Consider the following 24,189-nt stretch of genomic DNA (forward strand, 5'->3'; position numbering starts at 1 on the left):
TTCGCCTGCAGAGCTGCTCGCACAACACAGTGGGTGAGTTTTGTGACCAATGTGCTCCTGGTTTCTATGGTGATGCCACGGCAGGGACCCCTGAAGATTGCCAGCCCTGTGCTTGCCCCCTGACTGACCCGGAGAATCAGTATGTGACCCTGACTTTTTTTTTTTTTTTTTTTTGGGGGGGGGACTGGGTATCTTCTGATGAAAGAAGGGGAAATTCATGGTTTTCTTGGCGGGTTGTCTCCCCTCCTCTCTCTCCCCCACTGTTCCTATACTTTGATGGAATGAATAATATGTAAAACATGAGCATTTTTCTCTTGGACTGGGGTGGTTCACTGTGGTCTTTGGCAAGGCCATGTCGGCTCTGACTGTTAGGGGAGGAGAGGGGAAGCCAAAATTTACCAATGAACTTGCTCTCTCATTCTGTAACTTGGCACTTACTAAAAGGCACCAAGGGCTGGCTTCAGTCAACGATTCCCAAAATTAGGTGCCCGGGATGATGCATGCTAAGACAGTATAAGGGGGCTCTGGGTAGTCTGAATAGTAGGTTGGTGCCGGACTTACACCTGCCAAAACCTTGTGCCCAACTGCCATTGGTTGGACCCACAAATCCAAATATTCTAGAACATTTCTGGAAACAACCACACCCTCTTTTGGGTTACAAACATAGAAACCTGATGGCAGATAAAGGCCAAATGGTCCATCCGCAGCATCCACTATCTCCTCCTCTCCCTATTGGCTAAGGCTCTTAACATTTGTATCTCCTCTTCCTATAGGCTAAGGCTCTTTACACCTGCATTGTGAGGTCATAGAGCTTTATGGTTAGAGAAACATGATTGCAGATAAAGGCCAAATGGTCCATCCGCAGCATCCACTATCTCCTCCTCTCCCTATTGGCTAAGGCTCTTAACATTTGCATCTCCTCTTCCTATAGGCTAAGGCTCTTTACACCTGCATTGTGAGGTCATAGAGCTTTATGGTTAGAGAAACATGATGGCAGATAAAGGCCAAATGGTCCATCCGCAGCATCCACTATCTCCTCCTCTCCCTATTGGCTAAGGCTCTTAACATTTGCATCTCCTCTTCCTATAGGCTAAGGCTCTTTACACCTGCATTGTGCGGTCATAGAGCTTTATGATTATAGAAACATGACGGCAGATAAAGGCCAAAAGGCCCATCCGGTCTGCCCATCCAGAGCATCCACTCTCTCCTCCTCCCCCTAAGAGATCCCATGTGCCTGACTCGCGCTTTCTTGAGTTACTTTTGATAAATTACTTAAATAGCACAAATATCTTAACCTCAAGGTTTATTTCAGCCATATAAGCACCTTAAGAACCTCAGAGACGCCACTCAGGGCTCAATGCACTCATGGAGTTAAGCTTTATGTGCCATCTCTTCACCGGCTCTGTACCCTGGTTCTCTACATTTCATATTCTTGAAATATATATATGACTTAATGGAAAAAGTGCTCATGATAGATGTCGGTGCTATAAAGGGGATTGGCCTTGACAAAGCAGGCAGCGAAACATGTTGGCCTTCTCCCCAGCTCCCAAGACCACAAAGCTAAATCATACATATATTTCAAGAATATGAAATGTATAGAACCGGTGAAGAGATTGTACGTAAAGCTTAATGCTATGAATATATTGAGCCCCGAGTGGTGTCTCTCAGGTTCTCAAGTTGCTTATATGACTGTAATAAAGCTTGCTGTTAAGATATTTGTGCCAATATTTTTAGAGCACTCCATTTTTTTCCTAAAAGAAAGTGGGTTTTAAGTTGTGCTCGGTTTTTTTTTTCTGGCAAACACCAGCCAGTGATAGTTTTCTGTGCTCCAGGAAAGGCTTGTTGAGCCTTTGAGGCTGTTTTTCTATATTGTTATACGTCTGTGTCAGACCCTCAGCAGGAAAGGGAAAAAATAAATGACACATTAGTTTCTTTATATAATTGCCTACATCTTGGTGCCAGCCTTGGTTTTCAGACCGCTTATTTGTTGCCCCTGTAAAGCCCAAAAGTCCCTGGAATAAAATAAAATTCAACCTCAAGTTACCAAATGTGCAAAAACGGCTGATTTGACACCTTTGCTGCCTCTGTGTTGAAGGAAGGCAGAGTTCCTCATGACCTGAGGGGAGCCGGCATCAGAAATGTGTGTAAAATATATTGCACTATCTTCCTCCTAGCCACAATAGTACAAAATAGTTTGGGAATCTAGGCACAGAATGATTTTACATCCCACTTTTCTTCGGTATCGTTTGTTTTAATAAAATGAGAAGGCCACAGACGGTTGACTCAGTGGCATAATAAGGCGGCTCGCCCTGGGCGCCATCTTGGTGGGTGTGCTGGCACCCGTTGTCCTCGCCGCCCTCTCTGCCGTGCGTGCGTGGCCCTTCCCTCGTACCTCTTTAATTTTCCCGACGCAAGCAGCATCACGCGCTTGCGGTCGGCGTCGGCTCCCTCTGACGTCACTTCTGGGTCCCGCGCCTAGGAAATGATGTCGGAGGAAGAGCCGACACAACGTGGGCAGCAAGCGTGTGATGCTGCTCGTGCCGGAAAAATGAAAGAGGTACGAGGGAAGGGAAGGAGGGCATGTGCGGCAGGGGGGGCTGGGGAGGGGCAGCACTCGCCTTCGCTATGCCACTGGCTTGACTTTATTATGTGTTATAGATGTCATGGCACAATGTGCATTTTTAAATATTGTATGCTCTTTGAACAAGTCAATTAAGATTTCTTGTTAAAAAAAAAAAGAAAGAAAATCCAGGGACAGGTAGAATATTTAATGCCTCAAAACAGACAGAACAGGCCTTGTAGCCTTTAAAATCAACAGCATCTCCATAGTTTCCTTTGCTCCTCTTTGTTTCAGGTTCTCTCGTACCTGTGAAAGTTTGGGCACAGGGGGTTATCGCTGTACAGCCTGCCAGCCGGGATACACAGGGCAGTACTGTGAGCGGTAAGTGAAGCGTGAGCTGAGGGCGCCAGGCAGATCACACGAACAGTAACAAAATAGCCCTTCGTTTAGGGCCGAGAAGTTACAGCCTTTGTCGTCATGACTGAGGCTGGTGTTTTCTTTGTGGACAACAGCTCGAGTCTGGATGCAAAATTGTTTTTGTGGGGTGGCCATAAAAGAGTTTGCACCTCGGATATTTTCCCCACAAAGAGTATTTTTCTGCTACGGCATCCTAACACCACCCCCTTCTGCATTCATAGTTATTCTGACTCATAACCCTTATTGTTTTATTGTTTATTGGAAACTTCTATACCGCTACTAATGAATGGAGAGTCAATACTGAGCAGTTTGCATGAGCTTCAGTAATGGTGTTACAATTCATGAGCTCTAGTAATGGTGTTACAATTCATGAGCTCTAGTAATGGTGTTACAATTCATGAGCTTCAGTAAAGGTGTTACAATTCATGAGCTCTAGTAATGGTGGTACAATTCATGAGCTCTAGTCATAAGCTCCAGTAATGGTGTTACAATTCATGAGCTTCAGTAAAGGTGTTACAATTCATGAGCTCTAGTCATGAGCTCCAGTAATGGTGTTACAATTCATGAGCACCAGTAATGGTGGTACAATTCATGAGCTCTAGTCATAAGCTCCAGTAATGGTGTTACAATTCATGAGCTCTAGTAATGGTGTTACAATTCATGAGCACCAGTAATGGTGGTACAATTCATGAGCTCTAGTCATGAGCTCCAGTAATGGTGTTACAATTCATGCGCTCTAGTAATGGTATTACACTTATGCATGGGTGAGAGCACTTGTTCAAAATTATACACCAGGCGAACTGAAAAAAAGTTGCTGCAGGGGGAAGAGCAATCACATTGCTGAAACTCCTAACCCCCACCTCATTTTGCGTAGTTTAAAAAATATATAATGTGGTAAGAAAATGAGTTTCTCATGATGTGTGAGTTAGCTTTACATTCATAATTATGGATCATTAATACCGTCGCCCACCAGAAGGACATATTCAGTAACTGAGCAGATTTCCAGTGGGAGAGAACCATTTGTATAGCAAGGGCAATGAGAGCATCAAATAATTTAGCTTGGTAACTTTTTTTTTTTTTTTTTAATCTCTCTTGATATTTTTGTAGTAAATATAGTTACGTTCCACAAGATTGTGAGCCTGCCGGGACAGACAGGGAAAAATGCTCGAGTACCTGAATAAATCCACGTAAACCGTTCTGAGCTCCCCTGGGAGAACGATAGAGAAAATTGAATAAATAAATAAACATAAGACTTGCCATACTGGGACAGACTGAAGTTCCATCAAGCCCACTATCCTTTTCCAAAAGTAGCCAACCTAGGTCCCAAGTACCTGGCAGAAACCCAAAGAGTAGCAACATTCCAGAGTTGAGACTGTGATGTCATAATGTCTCATTCCACCAATGCCTAAGAGCCAATCTCAGCAGTGATGTCACAATGGCTCGACTGTCCTATAATTGGCTCAAATGAGTTACAAGACTGGGACAGACGAAGGTCCATCAAGCCCTGTATCCTGTTTCCAACAGTGACCAACCCAGGTCCCAAGTACATGGCAGAAACCCAAAGAGTAGCAACATTCCAGAGCTGAGATTGTGATGTCATAATGCCTCATTCCACCAATGCCTCATCAGTGATGTCACAATGGCTGGATTGTCCTAGACTTGGAGAGTGTGGCACAGTGGTTAAAACTAAAGCCTCAGCACTCTTGACAGTGTGGGTTCAAACCCACACTGCTCCTTGTGACCCTGGGCAAGTCACTTAATTCCCCCCCCCCATTACCCCAGGTACATTAGATAGATTGTGAGCCCTCCAGGACAGACAGGAAATTATTCTTGAGTACCTGAATAAACTCATATAAACTGTTTTGAGCTCCCCCTGGGAGAACGGTACAGAAAAATTGAATAAATAAGTAAATAAGAACTCTGTTGTGGAATCAGTCGTCTGATTTTTTTTTTTGTTTGTTTTTTAACCTGTAATAGATGCGCCCAGGGGTATGTTGGAAACCCTAATATTCGAGGACAGAAGTGTATCCCTGGAGGTAGGTGCTTTCTTTGCCTTCTTCATTAATACTGTGATATGATTCGTTTCTCCATGGCAGTGGCGTAGTGATGGGGGAGGGCCGTCTTGGTGAGGGCGTGGGCCCCCGTCCTCCTCTCCGCCCTCTTCCACCCCCACTACCGCGCATGCGCGCCCGCTTCCCTTTCCCCGTACCTCCGTAACGTTCCAGCTGCGAGCGGCAACCTCCAATCTTCCAGCGTCGGCTCTGACATCCCTTCTTGGACCCTCGCCTAGGAAGTGGCGTCAGAGGAAGAGCCGACGCTGGCGTGACGGCATCTTGGGGGGGGGGGGTTGCTGCTCGTACCTAGAACGATACAGAGATACAGGGGAAGGGATGTGGGGGGTGTGGAGAAGAGGGCGGATGAAGGGCGCCACTGCTCCATGGCAAGCTTGGCCTCTGACCCCTATACGATTGACTTTCCCCTTTCACAGACCGCGCTCCTCTTGTGGTACGGGTTCATCCTCAGCGAACGACCATCTCCCAGGGTAGTGAAGTGTCCCTACGGTGTCAAGTAAGTGGGAATCCTCCATTTTACTTCTACTGGTCACGTGAGGATGGTCGACCACTATCGAGCAACTCCCAAAAGAGAGCCAAAGGTATGGTGTGTCCTGCTTCTGGGAAAGGAGGAGAGGTCTCTCCGTATTTCATGGTAGCCACCAATCGGCTAATTATAAACTGAGCAGAAACCCTCTTTATCTTCCACATAGGCTGAAAAAAAGGCTTGGATCTCACATTCGTCTAACCTGCCTGTCTGTGATAGTCTAGTGTAAGGGTGGACAACTCCTGTCCTTGAGGGCCGGAATCCAGTCGGATTGTCAGGATTTCCCCAATGAATATGCATTGAAAGTGGGGGCAGTCCGGAAAACCCGACTGGATTCCGGCCCTCGAGGACCGGAGTTGCCCACCCCTGGTCTAATGCAGGGGTAGGCAATTCCGGTCCTCGAGAGCCAGAGCCAGATCAGGTTTTCAGGATCTCCACAATAAATATGCATGAGATAGATTTGCATCTCAAGGAGGCAGTGCAAGCAAATCCATCTTGTACATATTCATTGTGGATATCCTGAAAACCTGACCTGGCTCCGGCTCTTGAGGACCGGAATTGCCTACCCCTGGTCCAGTGCAAGGTGAAAAATATCCAATTTAAGTAAAAGAAAATTATTTTCTGATTCTAAATATAGCAGTTAGCTTAAGCCCCTAGATAAGAACTTTTCCTTAGTGTGTTTCTAATGTTGCATTTATAATATCTCTTTTTCTTTAACTTGTCCAGTTTTCTTTTGACATTATAGAAAATTTTGCTTGTCATGTTTGTCACCCTTGTTCTGTATGGTGCAGGGGAAGAGCTGTATTTCCCCAATATCCAGCCTTCTGATGCCGGCATTTACATCTGTACATGTCGTAACCTGCAGAACGCCAACACCAGCCGAGCAGAGGTCATAGTCACTGGTGAGTCTACCTTTGAGGGCCTACGTCCAGAAGAACTTTGGTTTTCATAAGAACATAAGAGTAGCCTTACTGGGTCAGAACAAAGGTCCACCAAGCCCAGTAGCTCGTTCTCACGGTGGCCAATCCAGGTCACTAGTACCTGGCCAAAACCCAAAGAGTAGCAACATTCTATGTGGAATTCCCAGAGTACCAACATTCCATGCTACTGATCCGGGGCAAGCAGTGGCTTCCCCCGTGTCTTTCTCAATAACAGACTATGGACTTTTCCTCCAGGAACTTGTCCAAGACTTTCTTAAAACCAGCTACGCTATCCGCTCTCACCACAACCTCTGGCAAGGCGTTCCAGAACGTAACTGTTCTCTGAGTGAAAAAATGTTTCCTCCTATTGGTTTTAAAAGTACTTCCCTGTTGGGCACTCCAAAGTACTACTGGTTGTTTTTCCAGCGAAGGATCGTGGGGTTTGGCCCACAACCTCTGGGTTTCACTTCAGACACTATAGCACTAAGCTGTAGAAAGAGAGGTCCCCAGAGGAACCAGTAGGACGTCCCTGTCATGCTCTCATCTGTATTCTTTGTCACAAGGTGTCATCCCGGTGCTTGTATTCTTGACTTCGGTCTTGTGAACCCTGAAATAATTTGTTTTATAGAATCATCTGCAACGAACGCTCATGAAATGCTTTTGATCTTGGCGGTAGTGGAGTCACCTAGAAAGCCAGATGTGTTCATTCATGATTTGATATACTGCAACAACTGACTAGCAGAATTGGGCAGTTCACAGGCTAATAAAAATCAGTAGATAGGAAGGATCTCCATTTAAGGCCTACAAGCACCAAAACTGAAAACCCAGCAGGGATTTATGTTCTGTTCTAAAGGCAGAAAACATTTCACAGTTCCTATAATGCTTCACTCATGTACTGCGATGATTATCGATTTATACTTAAACTTGTTGTTTTTTTAAATTCTTTATTTATATTGTCAACAATTTTACAAGGAAATAGTTTCAAGTTTATTAAAATTTTGATGTAAACGCAATATCAAATATTTTCAATGCGTATAACAATAATAATTTTGGGGGACAAGATAAAACAACTTTTACCAATATACATACAGTTGATATACATAATAAATAGTGATACATAAGGAAAGAGGGGGTGAACTACAATTATTTAAGAAAATAGAAAAAAATTTAAGGAGAAACAACATCAGGAGGGTAATTAAAAAATATTTTAAATAAAACTAGGTCTAAAAGTGAATAGGAGAGATTGTGACCTATATACAGATCTGTATGTTTGATCCTAATGTTTGATCCTAAGATTGTTGATAGAAAAAGTTATCCAATCTATGACTCATATGCATCTTTGTATAGGTGGCTTTTTAGTGTCAGAGAAATACAGCATGAATATAATTATTACTCAAAAACTCAAAGAAATAATAGTAGCAAAATTGGTTATACTTCCTTAGACCACAAGTATTGGGGTAGTTAAACCTGAATACTAGAGGCTTATTCTTAATCAAATACAGAAATAAAGAATATTCCCAAAGAAAGGCTATAACACATCAAAATTGCTCTCTAATTTACACTGGGTCAAAACTTCAGGCCATTTTTTTCAGCTCCAGGAATAAAAAATACATATTTCACATGTTCATATTTTGCGATGCACTTCCAGGTGTATGCCAACAGGAAAGAGGCCCCCAAAGCTCTTAAAGATAAAAACTGCTTCCGCCTTTTCTGTGTTACTTTTGACACATCCATGTACACCCATATACGAATACTTGTTGACATTGTTCATGAAAGCTCACAATCAAGCCAAGGTACCTGATTAAAATAAAAATATACACGTCCCCCTCCCGATTCGCAGTTTTAGGACTTGCGATTTTGATTCTTCACGATTTCCTAAAACCGGAATCACCCCCACCTCCACAGACCTTACCTGGTGGTCTAGTGGACTTTCGGGGCAGGGGTGATCTTCCTAAGTTCCTGCTCCGTGCAGATCACTCATCCAAAATGGCGGCCGTGAGTTTCCGGGAACTCACGGCAGCCATTTTGGATGAGTGATCTGCACGGGGCAGGAGCGTAGGAAGATCGCTCCTGCCCCGAAAGACCACTAGACCACCAGGTAATGTCCGGTGCACTTTGCTGCAGCTTTGGGTATTAATCAACTTTAAGGAGGGAGGCGGAGGTGGTCAGAGCCGGCCCAAAAGTCATTTGTGAATTTTCAATATTCGTTGGCCGACTCTGCCCCTAACCCCTGCGAATATTGAGGGATGAGTGTATAATAAAAATATATAATACAATCCTATAATGAATCACAGTGGGGGATCTGTTTATTGATAATGGGTATTAGTGCAAATTGTTTAATATACCAGGGAGTATTCACTGGTGGTTGCATCTCTGAATTCACTAGTACTAGGTCAATGTACGTTACGCAGATTGATTAATTATACCCCTGGGTATGATGACATCACTAGCGTGCAACCGTGATATGTGGGACTCGGTCTGCATTCGATCCAGGTTCTCTCATCAGCCATCGTCTGTGAGCACTTATCTAGGCCAGTTGTTGTGAAGGTTAGATAGAGGAAGATGGGGCCTGATCATTGGGTGGGGGGAGGGGACGGGAGAGGGCAAAACCCCTGGTGGATGCAATGAAAGGTCCAGGGGATTTCAGCTTAGAAAACTCTATCGCAAACAACAGTGAATGGGGTCTGGGAAAATTTCAGCAAGTGTGAAGCCAGGCCAAGAAAAAAGCTGAGGGCTGAGAGCAAATGGCAGCAGTTACAGACTGGATTTCAGTTTTGCGTTTTTCTTTTCTCACACAGCCGTCGTCTCTAAGCCTATCACAGTCACAGTGGAAGAAAAGAAGGTTCAGAATGTGCAGGTCGGGGCTGACGTAACCTTTGTGTGCACAGCTAAAAGCAAGGTAAGGAGGCTGAAGAACCACTTGGTGACCTTTGACCCCCCCCCCCCTCCTTTGCACTTTTCACACCCACTGTCAGGATTGTGGTTGATGGCTCGTGTAGTGCAGCCAAGAAGGCATTGGAATAACCTGTGTGGTGTGACGCAAACAGTGGTGCCAGCCCTGCTGCAGAAGTCCAGGAGGGCATTGGGGTGGTCATATCCAAATTCCAGGGAGGTGGGATGACCGTGGTGAGAGGATGTATGTTTGGGCAGTGGCTTTCTTGTGTTGGCTGTGTGGCTTTTTGGGGTATCAGGTCAAAAGTGCGCCGGGACAAAGGCGTGCGCAGACAACTGAGCGCAATGTGGAAGCGCGCACCGAAGAAAATGACTGTTTTAAAGGGCTCCAACGGGGGTGTGGTGGGGGAGAACCCCCCACTTTACTTTATACAGATCGCGCCGTGTTGTGGGGGCATTGTGGGGAGTTTGGGGGTTGTAACCCCCCACATTTTACTGAAAACTTTACTTTTTCCCTAAAAAACAGGGAAACAGTTAAGTTTCCAGTATAATGAGGGCGGTTACAACCCACCAAACCCCCCACAACGCCGCCGCGATCTGTATTAAGTAAAGTGGGGGGGGTTCCCCAACAAAACCCCCCATCGGAGCCCCTAAAAACACTCTTTTTCTTCGGCGCGCGCTTCCGTCTTGCGCTCAGTTGTCGGCGCGCACCTTTGTCTTCGGCGGATTTGTCTATGAACCCTTTTTGGTAGAGACATGGAAAGGGTGACCTGGATGTTGGCTGCAGTTATGGGGCTGGTGAGGAACAGTGCAGGGTCTGGGGAGTACACCTCCCCCTCAATATTCACAGGGGTTAGGGGCAAAGCCGGTCCGCAAATAATAAAAATTAACGAATAACTATAGGGGCCATCTCTGACTTACCCCCGGCTCTCTCCCGCTTCCCAGACCCCTCTACAAGATACTTAGGGCCGACTCTGACCCACCCCCCGGCTGCCTCCTGGACCCCTCCACAACTTACTTTTTAAAGCCTTGTAGTCTAGCAGTGAAGCAGGGCAGGAGCGATCGTTCACACTCCTGCCCTGTGCAGAGCCCGCAAACAAGAATGGTTGCCGTGAGCTCCCGCTGTAGTCTCTGTGGCTCTGTACAGGGCAGGAGTGTGAACGATCATTCCTGCCCTGCGTCTCACCGCTAGACCCCCCCAGAGGGGTTTGGGGAGGCAGGAGGGAGCCGAGGGCGGGTCAGAGTCAGCCCTAAGTAAGTTGTAGAGTTTTTTTAAAAAGTAAATCCTAGAGGGGGGGGGGGAAACTGCAAATAATCAAAGTCGCAAGTATCAAACCCACGAATATTGAGGGGGAAGTGTTGAGAGCTGGTGTTGACTTGGGAAGGATTTCATCTGGGCAAACTGGGTGGGCCAGTTTGATCTTTCTCCCATTATTTGCTGTTTAACTGAATATTTGCTGCTGTGCCAAAAACTCCCTCAAACATAGGAATTTACGTATAGATGTAGATTTGATTGGATTGCTTTGATAAATCGTCGGTCAAGGTCAGTTCTATACAAGTATATTAGGTGTTTCTGTTACTGCCACAGAATGCCATCCCTGCCCCTTACCGTGTGCCCCTGGGCAAGTCACAACAGCTGCGTTAGTCAGGTTGTAAGCCCACCAGGAGAAATAGGGGGCAACGCTTGAGTACTTGAATGCAAACCGCTTAGGCTATAAGCAAAGTCTAAATATTAAAAATAAATATACACATTATCTAAAGTGTAGCTGTCACTACAGATGGGGAATCCTGGTCCCTGGGAATGGAACTGGGATAAGCAAGTAGATAAATACAGTGGTGCCTCACACAACGAACTTAATCCGTTCCAGGAGCAAGTTTGTTATGTGAAACGTTCGTTGTGTGAAACGCGTTTTCCCATAAGAATACCTGTAAAACAAAATAATTCGTTCTGCAGCCCTACATTTCCCTCCCTCCACCTCACCTTATATGCAGAGTTTGCCAGCTTTCTTTTTCACCCAGCCGCACGCTTTCAAAAAGCTGTGCACGCGCAGCTGCTGGAGTTGATCAATGTTCTCCTCTCCTGCAACTTCCGGTTTCCGGTTGCGTCAGAGGAGAAGATTGAACAACAGAGCATGCGCGCATGTGCTGCTCTTTGAAAGTGTGTGGCTGGCCGAAAAAGAAAGCCGGAAAACTCGGCATCTAAGGTAAGGTGGAGGGAGATGATGGAACACTGCATTCAGACAGGAGGGTGCTGCTGTTCCCGGCTCACATTAGGAAGCGGCGAGAGTAGTTCCGCCCCCCCCCCGGGCCCCTCGGGCGACTTCGTTGTGTGAAACGAAGTTCGTTATAGGGAGCAAGACAAAAAGTTCGTTATGCGCAGCGTTCGCTGTACGAGGCGTCCGTTATGCGAGGCACCACTGTACTTATTTAAAAGTCAGTGAACTTCCAGCATTTATTGGAATATACATTGGAATATTGTATTTTATAGGATATTGTATCTAAGGTTGAAATGTTCCCTGTTCTATGCTGAAATGACTGTAAGGTGTGTTTTATTTTTTTTTTAATAAGAAAGTAAAAATTGTTCTTTCCACTGCCTCCCCCAACCTTCTTAGTCTCCAGCTTACACTCTGGTGTGGACTCGTCAGAATAACGGCAAACTTCCCGAGCGGGCCATGGACTTCAACGGCATCCTGACCATTCGCGGTGTGCAACTGGAAGACGCCGGCGTGTACGTCTGTACCGGCTCTAACATGTTTGACATGGATGAGGGCGCGGCCACCCTTTACGTGCAAGGTTTGTGATCCTCCCAGTGGCACCCACCACCCCCTGCGCCTCTCCTAAATTGCTTGCGGAGCTACTTCCCCTTCCGCTTCCTGTCTCGCTGTGGCCACTGCTTGTGGCAGTGAATCTTTTGCACTTTCTTATCATGGCCTCGTGTTTCTTCTTTCCAGTGCTTTCTTTGCAACGTACGTGATGAACCGTGCAGCCCCACTGCTTGTGCGATGAGTCTTTGGTAGCCTCCCTCACCTGACCCCCCTTCTGGTTTTCATGGTATTCAGAACGTATATGCAAGAAAGAAATTTGCATGTACTTGGTCTCTGATATATGCAAATATATTTCGTGCATATTCGTGATGGCTATGCTGAAAACCACCGATAGATATTTTGGGAACAGTTCTGTAATCGGGGCGCCCTCGTTTATGCAGAGGAGACAAAGCAATGAGGGAAAATTCCAAAGAGATTACAACAATTGGAACCTGTACACCTTTAATAGTTTCCACACAAATAATATTTCACTATGTAATAACTCGACTGCAAATGATAGTAACATTGATAAGACTCACTGGAAGTGAGCTTGTGAGAAAGCGATGGAGAACAATTCATGCATTAATATGCCCAGTTGATATGCCCACCCTCTCTCACATGTCCAGCTGACTGTTTTTAATTGCCTGCTCTAAATTTTGCGTTCCGATGTATCTGCTTTTGGACATTCGAGTGAAGGAAGGTGTCTGTCTTGGTTTGAAAATTTTATTCTGACCAACCATTCTTGAAGCTGTTGGGTTGCGAAAAATGAAAAGCCCCGAAGACCTTCAGCTTTTGCCAAGGAAACACCCCCCGTGATCCCCCAAGAGATGGTTGGAATGAATCTTCAAGTTAAAAAAGTTAAGCCAAGTTAAAAAAGATTTCTCAGGGCAACTTCAGAAGTTATGTAGGCAAATCCTTGATATTAAAAATTTTCCTCCCCCCCACTCTCTTGGAAGGGTACTTAGGCGTCCTTGGAACATGGCTAATGATAATGCTGGATATCTAATTACATTTGACAGGATATAAGGCAGGCTACCAAAATAGCAGATTGAACATTAAAGTGGATAGCTTCAACCAGTTAGATTCACCAGTCGTATTTATGTAGTTAAATCCACTGACTATTCAATATTTTCTCTAGTTGCCATTTTGCTTGTTGCCAGCACCTAAATAAACCTTTAGTCTTGCTAATCTCAAAGTTAATTTGAAAGAGAATTCCCTAAAATAACCTGAGCTAGAGTGTGCAGCTGAAAAGAACCTTTTTCTGAATAATCGTAAATCTACTTTATTTCAGTACATCACTTCTTGCTATTATTGTACAGTATATCCAAAGGTTGTATTTGGAGGAGCTGTCCAGACTCTGGTGCTGAAAAGTGCTTTCAGTTGTGGCAGGCATTGAGTGGTGGCCTTCCCATTTAGCTGATACTCTTTTGGCTAAATCACGCTTATAACTGCCCAAACCCTCGGATGTACTGGTATCTGTCTATTTCTTCTTTCTTAAATAGGCTTAAGCTTCATTTGAAACTGCTTTGAGTTAAGAGGTCCCTCCTTTTGGTGAGACTTTGACATTTTTTTCCATACCTGTCTGTAAGGAAGGAACTAACAGCAGAAACTCCATCCTTACAGCTCCCAAAAATTGTGTGGATAATTTGCAGACCATCTGGTGCCATTAGGAGTGCTTTCAGTTTTCGGATGTGTAACTTGTTTGCAGATTCTACAAAGACCCAGATGTTTTATGGACCCTACGAAACCTTTGAAGGACACAGGCTCCGTAAGTTGGGCATGGCGTGGCTTTGCCAGTGCTGCATTTGATTTCCAGCATGCTCTGATCATCAACGACGGACTCGTTCTCGGCCCTCTGATTTCTCGCATGAGGTTACGGACCTGGTTTCTGTCCTTTGCATGTTCTCCTCCTTCCCAGTGACACAGAAGCTCAGCCAGAGGCCGCAGGGAAGGGCGTGTTTGTATTGGGCACAGTCAGTTCTACGTGGACTTGACACAATAGGAGCATTCATTTGCATACGTATTTTCTAAATTTTGTCGTGCGACTTGTTGGGCCACCTCAGTTCTTGATATGCTAAATGCTCAAGTTTGCTTGATGATCATTACGCACAAAATAAAGTTGACTTATAGCCCTTATCAGTTGGTTCCCAAACCTGCCCTGGAAGACCCCCAGCCAGTCAGGTTTTTGGGTTCTCCCCAATGAATATGCATGAGATAGATTTGCATATACCTCCTCCTTTGCTTGCAGATTTGCCACACATATTCATTATGAAGATCTCGAGAAACCTGACTGGCTTTGGGGGTGGGGGGTAGGGATCCTCAGGACAGATTTGGGAATTAATGACTTAGACCAGTGGTTCCCAAACCCTGTCCTGGGGGACCCCCCAGCCAGTCGGGTTTTCAAGATATGCCTAATGAATATGCATGAGAGAGATTTGCATACCTGTCACTTCCATTATATGCAAATCTCTCTTATGCATATTCATTAGGGATATCTTGAAAACCCGACTGGCTGGTGAGTCCCCCAGGACAGGGTTTGGGAACCACTGACTTAGACTATAAGCCTGGGCTGTTTTGTGTTCAATGATAGAATTTGACTATCCCTAAATTAATGATTAGTTTAATTTTAAATTACTAAGTGAGGGCTCCGTTAAGAGAAGCTTCAGTTGTGTGCTCGATTTCCGTGTTCCTGGCCTGAAGGCTGAGCCCAAACCCATCCTGTGGAACTGGGAGATTTCATTTGGTTCTTGCTCACGTAACTTTTACCAGTCATCTCTTTACGCTGTTTAACCTCACTGCATGTCGGGGAGGACTCTCTGTTTGACCTTTGCTTGCGGATTTAATTTCTAAATGAAAAATGGAATTAGGTTCCGGTGGAGTTCGTCCTCTGGATCTTGATCTCACAGGCCACTACAGATTTCGTTTATCTTACCAGACTGTGATCTCATCATAGTTGGATCTGATTAGGATGGGACACCGAATTTGGCAATGTCTGTCAAACCATGAGTGCATGCTTTCGACGTAGACTCATGGGTGCTGGCACTGATGAAGTGGTTCATAGATGCTTTTGGCTTACGGTGTTATGGCTTCCTGTTTTATGATTTTTACTTATCTTAAACAAGTCGCTTTGAAACCGTTTTCAATCATTTCATCAGGCTTATTGTCTGTGGTGGTGCTCTTCACGTCCAGTCCTCAAAAGCCACCAGCATGTCAAGTTTTCAGGATATCCCTAATTCATTTTATTTTAATTATTACATTATTAACAGACACATCACACTAAAACTAAGAACAATCTGTTTTGAGTCTTTGTGGTCTGCGCGAAGAACCACGCAACAGACTTTCTTACCACTTGTTTTTCTATTTGGGCTGTTTCTGAATGTTGTGTTTTGTGTTACAAAAAAAACAAAATAAAAATATTTTAAAAAACCCCCAAAACTAAGGGCTCCTTTTACTAAGGGGCGCTAGCGTTTTTAGCGCACGCAGCAGATTAGCGTGTGCTAACCCCTCGCTACGCGGCTAGAACTAACTTGCGTCTTGCGTGTTCTATTCCACACGTTAATGCCCTAACGCAGCTTAGTAAAAGGAGCCCTAAAAGTAAGAACAAGCTACCATAAATATGATTCTTACAAATAAGCGCGCACAAATAAATTTATGTATTTATTCCGTTTTCTAAACCGTTCTCCCAGGGAAGCTTAGAACGACTTACATGAATTTGTTCAGGTACTCAAGCAGTTTTCCTTGTCTGTTCTGGTGGGCTCACAATCTTATCTACCTGGGGCAATGGGGGGATTAAGTGACTTGCCCAGGGTCACATTTTAACCTTTTTTAAAAACATACCCAAATTACTGCATAGCTTGAGCGTGCCTGGCAAAGTGTTACAAATTCGTTGAGATATTACATTTATATTCTGCCTACATGCAGAGATTATAATTGTGTAGAGTTATTTGAATTGGTTGAATTATTAATTAATAAATATTTAATTTTTAAATATATAGCTTTCTAAATGATTTGTTATGAATATTCATTAGGAATATCCTGAAAGCCTACTCATCGCATCCCTTGAGGACTAGGCGTGAAGACCAACGGTCTAGGGCAAGGCTTGTATCTCTGCCTTGCTTCCAGTATTTTCTTGATGTATGACATGCTCCGGCAATCGTGACTTGGTACTACAGCGCAGGGAGTGTAATGGAAGCCAGCGGATTCAGACTGGATCTGGCACCATAACACCACCCGGCTTGCCCTCCTTTCCGTCACCAGTGGGTCTTCCTGCCTAGGCAGGAAATATCCACAACAGTGTCCATCGGGTTCTATAAATGGTCTCAAGACGGAATAAATGTGCTACGTTCCCTCTTCAGGTATGGAGGAGATAATTTTAGACGTATCTCTCTGTGGAAACCGCAGCATTTAGACGTGTAGCTTGCATACAGATGTAAAGAGAGATTTCAGAAAGCTACTGTTTCCATAGATTGCCAAGGTGAAGTGATTTCAAGGAGCCAAAACATTGTACAACTGGAATACTTGTACATTTGAGAACATTTCTGTGCTGGATTTTGCTCTATTATGTACTGAGTGTTGCTATTCACGGGCTCTGTTTTTCTAGATTAGCACAGCACTGAATCAGACTCAAAATGATTTACTTGTGTCTTCATCTGCAGAAGCCTCAAACATTTCTAAGTGATTTCCAGCATGCTCTGATCATCAGTGATGGACTCATTCTCGGTCCTCAGATTTCTAGCGTGAGGCCATGGACCTGGCTTCTGTCCTTTGCTTGCACTTATAAGGGTTCAAGGCTTGCACAGATAAGGACCGAGCTTGCAGGGATGGGACGGGGACAGAACTCGTGATGGGATGGGTTAGATCCCTTGGAGATGGGGGACAAATTTGTCCCCATATCATCACAGACCACTAAACTCGATGCGGGCTATTTTGTGGCTGGTCCAAGGGTGGAGTCGGCGCTTATGTGGTTAAGTGTCAATATCAGCACTTAACTGCTTCCATTTAGTGGTCAAATCAGACCACATAAAATTCAGTCCTATCTTTATGCGGCGATGCTTCATGCGGTTAAGTGCTGAATTTTTCACTTAACTGCATAAGACGTAGCCAGCCGCTTAAACCTGGATTTTCAGTTCCAGTACCCAGACATGGCCCGGCATCGAATATTCAGGAATAACACTGGCGGTGGCTAAAATTGCTCACCACTGCCAGCTAAAGACCGACCCCCCTGGTATTTATAGCCTCATCTCGGAGTTTCTAGTTGGTTTGTTTTTTTTTTTCAACAAAACTTTGATCGCCGCATAGGGCTATTCATTGCCCACCGGGCAGAGCTTTGGATTCTTGCCCACAAATAGCTAAGAAGGGGAAACCCCCCCTCCCCCACCCCAACAAATTTTTAGATTGAATCAGGTTGGGCAGACTGGATGGACCATTCGGGTCTTTATCTACCGTCATCTACTATGTAAAAATTAAGGGCTCCTTTTACGAAGGTTTGCTAGCGTTTTTAGCACGCGCTAACCCCCCACGCTACACGGAAAATACTAACGCAAGCTCTAAGGAGGCATTAGCGTGTAGCGCACGGGGCAGTGTAGCGTGTGCTAAGCGCGCCTTCGTAAAAGGAGCCCTAAATGTACGAATTAGATACAGGTATAACTAGATTGATGCCGTGGTCCAAAAGGGATATTACACTTTATGGTAATTGCGTACCATTAGATCCTATTTCGAAGCTGCTGCTTTCAAAATTCAAAAGTCATTACTGCCGAGTCTTTTGGATTATTGTAACATTATTTGCTTGACGAGAAAAATATGGCCAGGTTGATATTGATTCAGAACACGGCGGTGAGACTGATTTTGCGGCCTGAAGAAATACGATCATGTGGCACCTTCTTACCGTGAGTTGCATTGACTTCCCGTTGATCGTTAAGTTGGGTTGCTTATGTTATAAAGCTGCCTTTTGGTTTAGCGCCTTTGTATCTAGCCCAGTGGTTCCCAACTCTGTCCTGGAGGACCACCAGGCCAATCGGCTATCCCTAATGAATATGCATGGAGCAGATTTGCATGCCTGCCACTTCCATTATATGCAAATCTCTCTCATGCATATTCATTAGGGATAGCCGATTGGCCTGGTGGTCCTCCAGGACAGGGTTGGGAACCACTGATCTAGTCGATAGGTTCCTTATAGCGTCGCATTAGAATAGTAGAAAAACGCACGCCCTTTTTACTTTTCCGTCAGTTAAGGGATGTAAAAGTAAGAAATATCTCGAGCACGCTCTCTCATATCAAGCAGCTCACTACGACAAAGATTTTTGATCATTGCTACTTACCGTATTTCCCCGCATATAGGCCGCCCCTCTGCATAGGCCACAGAAAAGAGAGGCCTATGTTTAAAAAACGGAAGATAAGCCGTCCCATGGTATTAGCCGTGGCTTATCTTCCGGTACCTCCCCTGCCTTTGTCATTCATCCCCCTCCACCCCGGTACCTTTTCAGGAGCCCCCTGGATTTTGCACGTCAAATCTCTGGCGGTGCAGGGCATCCGGCCTGCCCCCACCCCCGCCCGCTGAATGGCCAACGTCAGCTCTCACGAGACTCATGGGACTCGCGAGAACTGACGCCAGACACTCAGCAAGCGATGCAGGGGCAGGCTGGATGCCGAAGAGATCGCGGCTGCCCTGCACCACTGGAAATTTGCCATCCGCCGTCCAGAGGGGCTCCTGAAAAGGTACCGAGGGTGGGGGATGATTTAAAATTTTTATATAGGCCGCCCCATATAATTAGGCAGCACCCCATACACGGGGTTTTTAAAACCCATGTATAGGCCGCGGCCTATATATGGGGAAATACGGTACATCCTGTTCTTATGAACATTTTAGAAAACTTCTGAAAACCTTCCTTTTTTTCCAAAATTTCTGACAAATTAGATCTCACTGTATCTTTTCGTAATGTAATCTTTTGTTAACCGCATTGAACTTATGTTTATGCGGTCAAGCAATCTGATGTCATGTTATAGCTAGATTTTTCTCGTGTGTTTACGCACCTTGAAAACCATTCCTTTTTGGTGGCCTTTTGCTTTTAAAGCTGACTTGTTTCTGTGCCTTTTTTTTTTGTGCACCGCAAGGGGCAGAGTTTTTGCGAACTCACCGTCTCCTCTGGTCCTGGATATTTGCAATGATCGTGTCTCTTGTTTTTCTTATTCATTTTTTGATCTTCTCTACTGTAGCCACTTCTGTCGCCCAGCCTACGGCCACCATCGAACCCCAACAGCTGACAGTTCAGGAAGGTCACTCCGCTGAGTTCCGATGCATCGCCACAGGGCAACCACCGCCCACACTGGAATGGACAGGTAGGTGAACACGCAAGACCATTTGTGAAGATGAGCTGTGAACAAGTAGTTATTCCAGAGCTCGGTGAATCTGAAGAGGAGGGAAGTCCCCAGTTTTCCTGGGTGGGAAATGCCTTTTAATGAGGGGAAGGATAGTTTTGATTTTTGGGTAGGTCTGGTGGTACTAAGATTCGAGGAATTCCAGAACAGTGGGATTAATGGAGGAAGGATGCCGTGGAGGATCTTGAAAGTTAGGCAGATGCATTTGAAGTGGACTCTGGAAATTATCGGAAGCCAGTGAAGCTTGGAAAGGAGTGGTGAGACGTGATCGAATTTACTTGAGGTCAGTTTGGGAAAATTTAATTAAATTATAGAGATATAACCCATGTATAACAGATTTGCTACCTATTCAGGGTAATGGAGATTTTCAACCTGGTATGACATCTAGGATTTTTAGAATTTGGGGGTTTAAAGGTATTTATTATTTATCACAAGTATTGGATGAAACTGGGAAGATTAAGAGTTTTCCTGACCTTTCTATTTCCTGACCTTTCTATTGTAGTGGGAGGGGGGTCCTGGATCATTATATGCATATATGCAATTGGTAAATTATATTAATAAATTGAAGAGATTGAATTTTTCTTGTGGAGTTCATGACAGAATTATTTCTTTTTTTAAATCAATGTGATGATGTGCCTATTTCAGTTTCTTTATTACACAAGTGGTGGCGGAATATATTACCTACCCGTACATATGATAAAATTCTACAAAATTGGAATGAGGAGTTGGGAATTCAGATTTCTCTTCTTGATTTTACTCAATCTATTAATAGACTACCAAAGATTATAAAAGGGTATGTTTGGAGAGAATGTACTTATAGAATTTTGCATAGGGCTTATTTTTCCCAAATTCAAGCTTTTCATGCGAATTTAATAGATACTCCAATTTGTATTAAATGTAATAAAGATCCTGGCACATTATCTCATGCTTTTTGGTTGTGTCCTTTGATCAACTCATTTTGGTCTGCCATCCTATTATTTTTGGGTTCTTTATGGGGTAATTTGATAGTGGGTTGTCCTAGGGGAATAATTTTTGGTAAAGCATCAGCTTGTGGGGTTTTTGGCCAACTAAAATGTCTTTTATTTCAGAAAGCCTGTATGATTGGGCATAAATGTATTATGCAATTTTGGTTGCAGAAAGAATCTCCAAGTTTTTGGCATTGGAGGAATCAATTACATCGCTTATTTTTATTTGAGAGTTGGGAGGTTCGAGGTTCGCCTAAAAAAACTCGTCTTTTTATGGAGGTTTGGGATCCTTATATTCAGAATCTTTCACCAAAAATACGAAGTTTGGTTATCAATGATTTATTATGAAAATTAGGTTTAATAATTACATTCCAGTTATTTATTTTAATTCTTTATTTTTGTCAACTTTCATCCAGGGTGATGGATTTCATTTAGGGGAAGATAGTGGGTAAGGGATGGAATTAAGGGGGGTGTTGATAAGATTGAATTAATTCATATGGAAATTAAATTTGAAAGAATGATTTAAATTTGTATGAAATATTATTGTAATTCTTATTGTATTGAATGTATTTTTGTATTATCCTATTGTACTGATTATTTGATTCTTTCAATAAAAATTGTTATACATTAAAAATGTAACACGCCTTCATCACGTCAACAGAGGTGCCTTAGAACAGTTCAGGTTGAAGTAGACATGATTAATGCTGGATAGGCATTTCTGGCTCCTATATTTAAAGTAGCTGCAGTTCTACAAACGTTGCTATTGCATGATATTGGCGCAGTTTGTTGAATTTGGCCCTGAGGAATGGGTTGAAAACTACTGTTCTAGCATATGGGCCATATAGTCTGCATCCTTCTTGCATGGGTACGTCTCAAAGTACTGAAGGGTTGGATGTCATAAAGGTACGAATCCAAGAGGCTTTTTCGGGCTGTTCAGCCTTCAGCACGTTCAAGGACCGAGCTCTCTTGTTGGTTGAAATCCATGCTTTGTGTTGCAGGGGGACCAAATGGTGTGATCTCGCCCAAAGCCATCATACAAGACGGAATTCTCCACTTCCCAGCGGTAGAGCGGACTGACGAAGCGCAGTATTCCTGCCGTGTGCGCAACAGCGCCGGGCACCACCTGGCCAGGACTTTCCTCCACGTGCACAGTATGTATCCTCGAATCATAGTAGCTGAAATTTGCAGTAATTTGCTCGATGGATTAGGAGAGGTCTCCACTGATGGTTGTTCGGTTGGTTGTTTATTTCTCACCAGCCCTTATCCAGGGCGAGTTACATATTAACATATAAAATAAAAGATTTACATTTATCGTGCAAAACACTTCAGAGACACGCTATAACAAATTACATACTTACATATCAAATCAAATTACATATATCGTACACGTCGATGTTTTTAAGAGTTAGCGTTGAATCAAATTTTTTTCACCTACTTTCAAAGCCTCATCTTATAAACTTTTGTTTGCAGGTAAAACCTGCTTTACACATGGAAAAGAACTTAATGTACACCTTTAATGTAGGTGAAGAGAATGTTCGCTCTTAGGGCTCCTTTTACAAAGGCGCACTGGCGGTTTAACGCCTGTAATACCGCGCGCTAAACCGCCGGCTGTGCTAGCCGCTACCGCCTCCTTTTGATCAGGCGGTATGATTTTAGGCCAGCGCGGGGGTTAACGGGTGATGAAAAGTCGCGCGCGTTAACCCCGCTAGCGCGGCTTGATAAAAGGAGCCCTTAATTTGATATGACCCGATTATAGACGTGTGGGAGGGGTTTAGGTACACCAGCACCTAAGCAGAGGCAAATGTACAAGGGCGCATTTTGCCCACAATTGTTGTTTTCTTCATAAAATAGCTCCAAAATGGGTGCCCACCTGCAGTGGCATAGTGAGAGGTACCCCTTTCCCTTCCCCCGTGACTATAGTTGTTCACCGCCACAAGCAGCAAGAACTTCGACGCGCTCCTGGCGATCCCGTCGGCTCTCCCGTTGACGTCACTTCCTTTGCGCGGCACCCGGAAGCGGTCGGCGGGAGAGACGATGCCGTCGCGAGGAGCACATTGAAGTTGTTGGCGGTGGTGAACAACTCAAGGTCCTGCCAAGCAGAAAAGCGAAACCTATTTGCCGTTTTGTCCAGTAGGATGAGAAGTTTTACACTCTCTTGCTCCTCCCCCCCACTTCTCGCCACTTTCAGAACTTGGAATATTTTGGTTGGATTGTAAAAAAAAATCATCCAAGCCCTTCTTTCTTCAATTTTCCACACTTTCAGGTTCTCTGGTAACAAATCACACTTAGCGACTGGGTAGAGAAGTAGGTTGGGTAAAAGGAAGGCAATGCGGCAAGAGAAGAAGGAACTGGATGTGTTTCCTGACAATAAAGAACTCTGGTTGAACGTTGGCATTTTATGTGACAGGTGGAAACCTCCCAGAAGTTCAAGTGAGCCCGGAAAGGACAGAGGTACAAGAAGGTGACACAGTGAGGCTGTATTGTCGAGCCTCAGGGAGCCCCACGGCGACCATCTCCTGGAAGAAGGAGGGCGGCAGTCTACCGTCGCAGGTAAGAAGAAGGATCTTTCTTTCCACAAATTGTTATGCATGCAGAACAAGGTTGTACCTTGCTTTTGACGACTTGAAAAATAAAATACTATACCCATCTCAGCTAATCCAAATGCAACACTGGATCGTGGTGAGGTTTTGCATCTACTTTATAGGTTTGTAGCTGACGCCACAACCAGTGCTGGATTTACCTATAGGCTAGATATGCTACGCAGGGGTGCCAAAGTCCCTCCTCGAGGGCCGCAATCCAGTCAGGTTTTCAGGATTTCCCCCATGAATATGCATGAGATCTATTAGCATGCAATGAAAGCAGTGCATGCAAATAGATCTCCTGCATATTCATAGGGGAAATCCTGAAAACCCGACTGGATTGCGGCCCTCAGTGAGGGACTTTGCCACCCCTCCGCTACAGCGATAGGAACCTCTCAAACGTTCAGAATTTTGGGGGGAGCTCTGAAGATTTTATGTGGCTTTTTATCAAACTTATTTAAATGTATCTGTACTTTTAAAATGGCTTTGTACGTAATGAATTTAGGTAATTAAAAATAAATTCTCTGTTTTCAGGCTTATAAGTTTTCTGATTTTACAAACAAGTTCATGACTTATATTAATTTTAAAAAATGGTCCAAATTACTAATTTTGTCAGCACGGGCTAAAAAAAATGAAGTAAATAAATAAATTGCTACCGGCTGATATAATCGGGCTTCTGGGGGGACAGGAAAATACCTCTGTATCTGAATGTAACTCATCTTGTGTTACTTCTGGAAAAGTGGGAGTTAAATCGGAAAAAAAACCGGAGTAGTGAAATGTCCTGCATGTAAAAGTCACAGGCGATATGGGCTGCATTTTATGTGATGAGATGTAGATCTGGACAGAATAAGAAATTTGGCCCATGATCAGTGATCAGCATCGGCAGAATAGAGCAGAGAGGCTTATGGGGGTTGTATCAATGTCATTGTCCTTTGTAACTGAGGAAAGAGATCCTTTTCTTCCTTTAAACTTAGCCATTTTGCTGCTCACACAGGAGAGGGCAAAATCGTTACCTCTCAAAATGAGATGCACGAGGGCTTGTCACAAAAATATCAGGCTGTCAGACCTGTGGGTCATTAG

General features: G+C 44.3%; 1 protein-coding gene across 14 annotated transcripts in view; it reads left to right on the top strand.

The window, feature by feature from the left end:
* HSPG2 (heparan sulfate proteoglycan 2) overlaps positions 1 to 24,189 on the top strand; it is a 332,003-nt gene that overhangs the window by 209,518 nt on the left and 98,296 nt on the right. For 13 of the 14 annotated variants that reach the window (XM_033922874.1, XM_033922879.1, XM_033922877.1 and 10 more), the window contains 11 exons: positions 12 to 139; positions 2,855 to 2,941; positions 4,955 to 5,013; positions 5,466 to 5,630; positions 6,367 to 6,477; positions 9,294 to 9,394; positions 12,000 to 12,180; positions 13,900 to 13,959; positions 19,404 to 19,526; positions 21,529 to 21,681; positions 22,938 to 23,080. In XM_033922874.1, the coding sequence (XP_033778765.1) occupies positions 12 to 139; positions 2,855 to 2,941; positions 4,955 to 5,013; positions 5,466 to 5,630; positions 6,367 to 6,477; positions 9,294 to 9,394; positions 12,000 to 12,180; positions 13,900 to 13,959; positions 19,404 to 19,526; positions 21,529 to 21,681; positions 22,938 to 23,080 (1,311 nt within the window). The remainder of the gene's footprint in view (positions 1 to 11; positions 140 to 2,854; positions 2,942 to 4,954; positions 5,014 to 5,465; positions 5,631 to 6,366; positions 6,478 to 9,293; positions 9,395 to 11,999; positions 12,181 to 13,899; positions 13,960 to 19,403; positions 19,527 to 21,528; positions 21,682 to 22,937; positions 23,081 to 24,189) is intronic. The other variant, XM_033922887.1, reaches the window with a different exon arrangement.

This window comes from Geotrypetes seraphini, chromosome 15, assembly GCF_902459505.1.
Source record: "Geotrypetes seraphini chromosome 15, aGeoSer1.1, whole genome shotgun sequence".
In the NCBI taxonomy this organism is placed as follows: domain Eukaryota; kingdom Metazoa; phylum Chordata; class Amphibia; order Gymnophiona; family Dermophiidae; genus Geotrypetes; species Geotrypetes seraphini.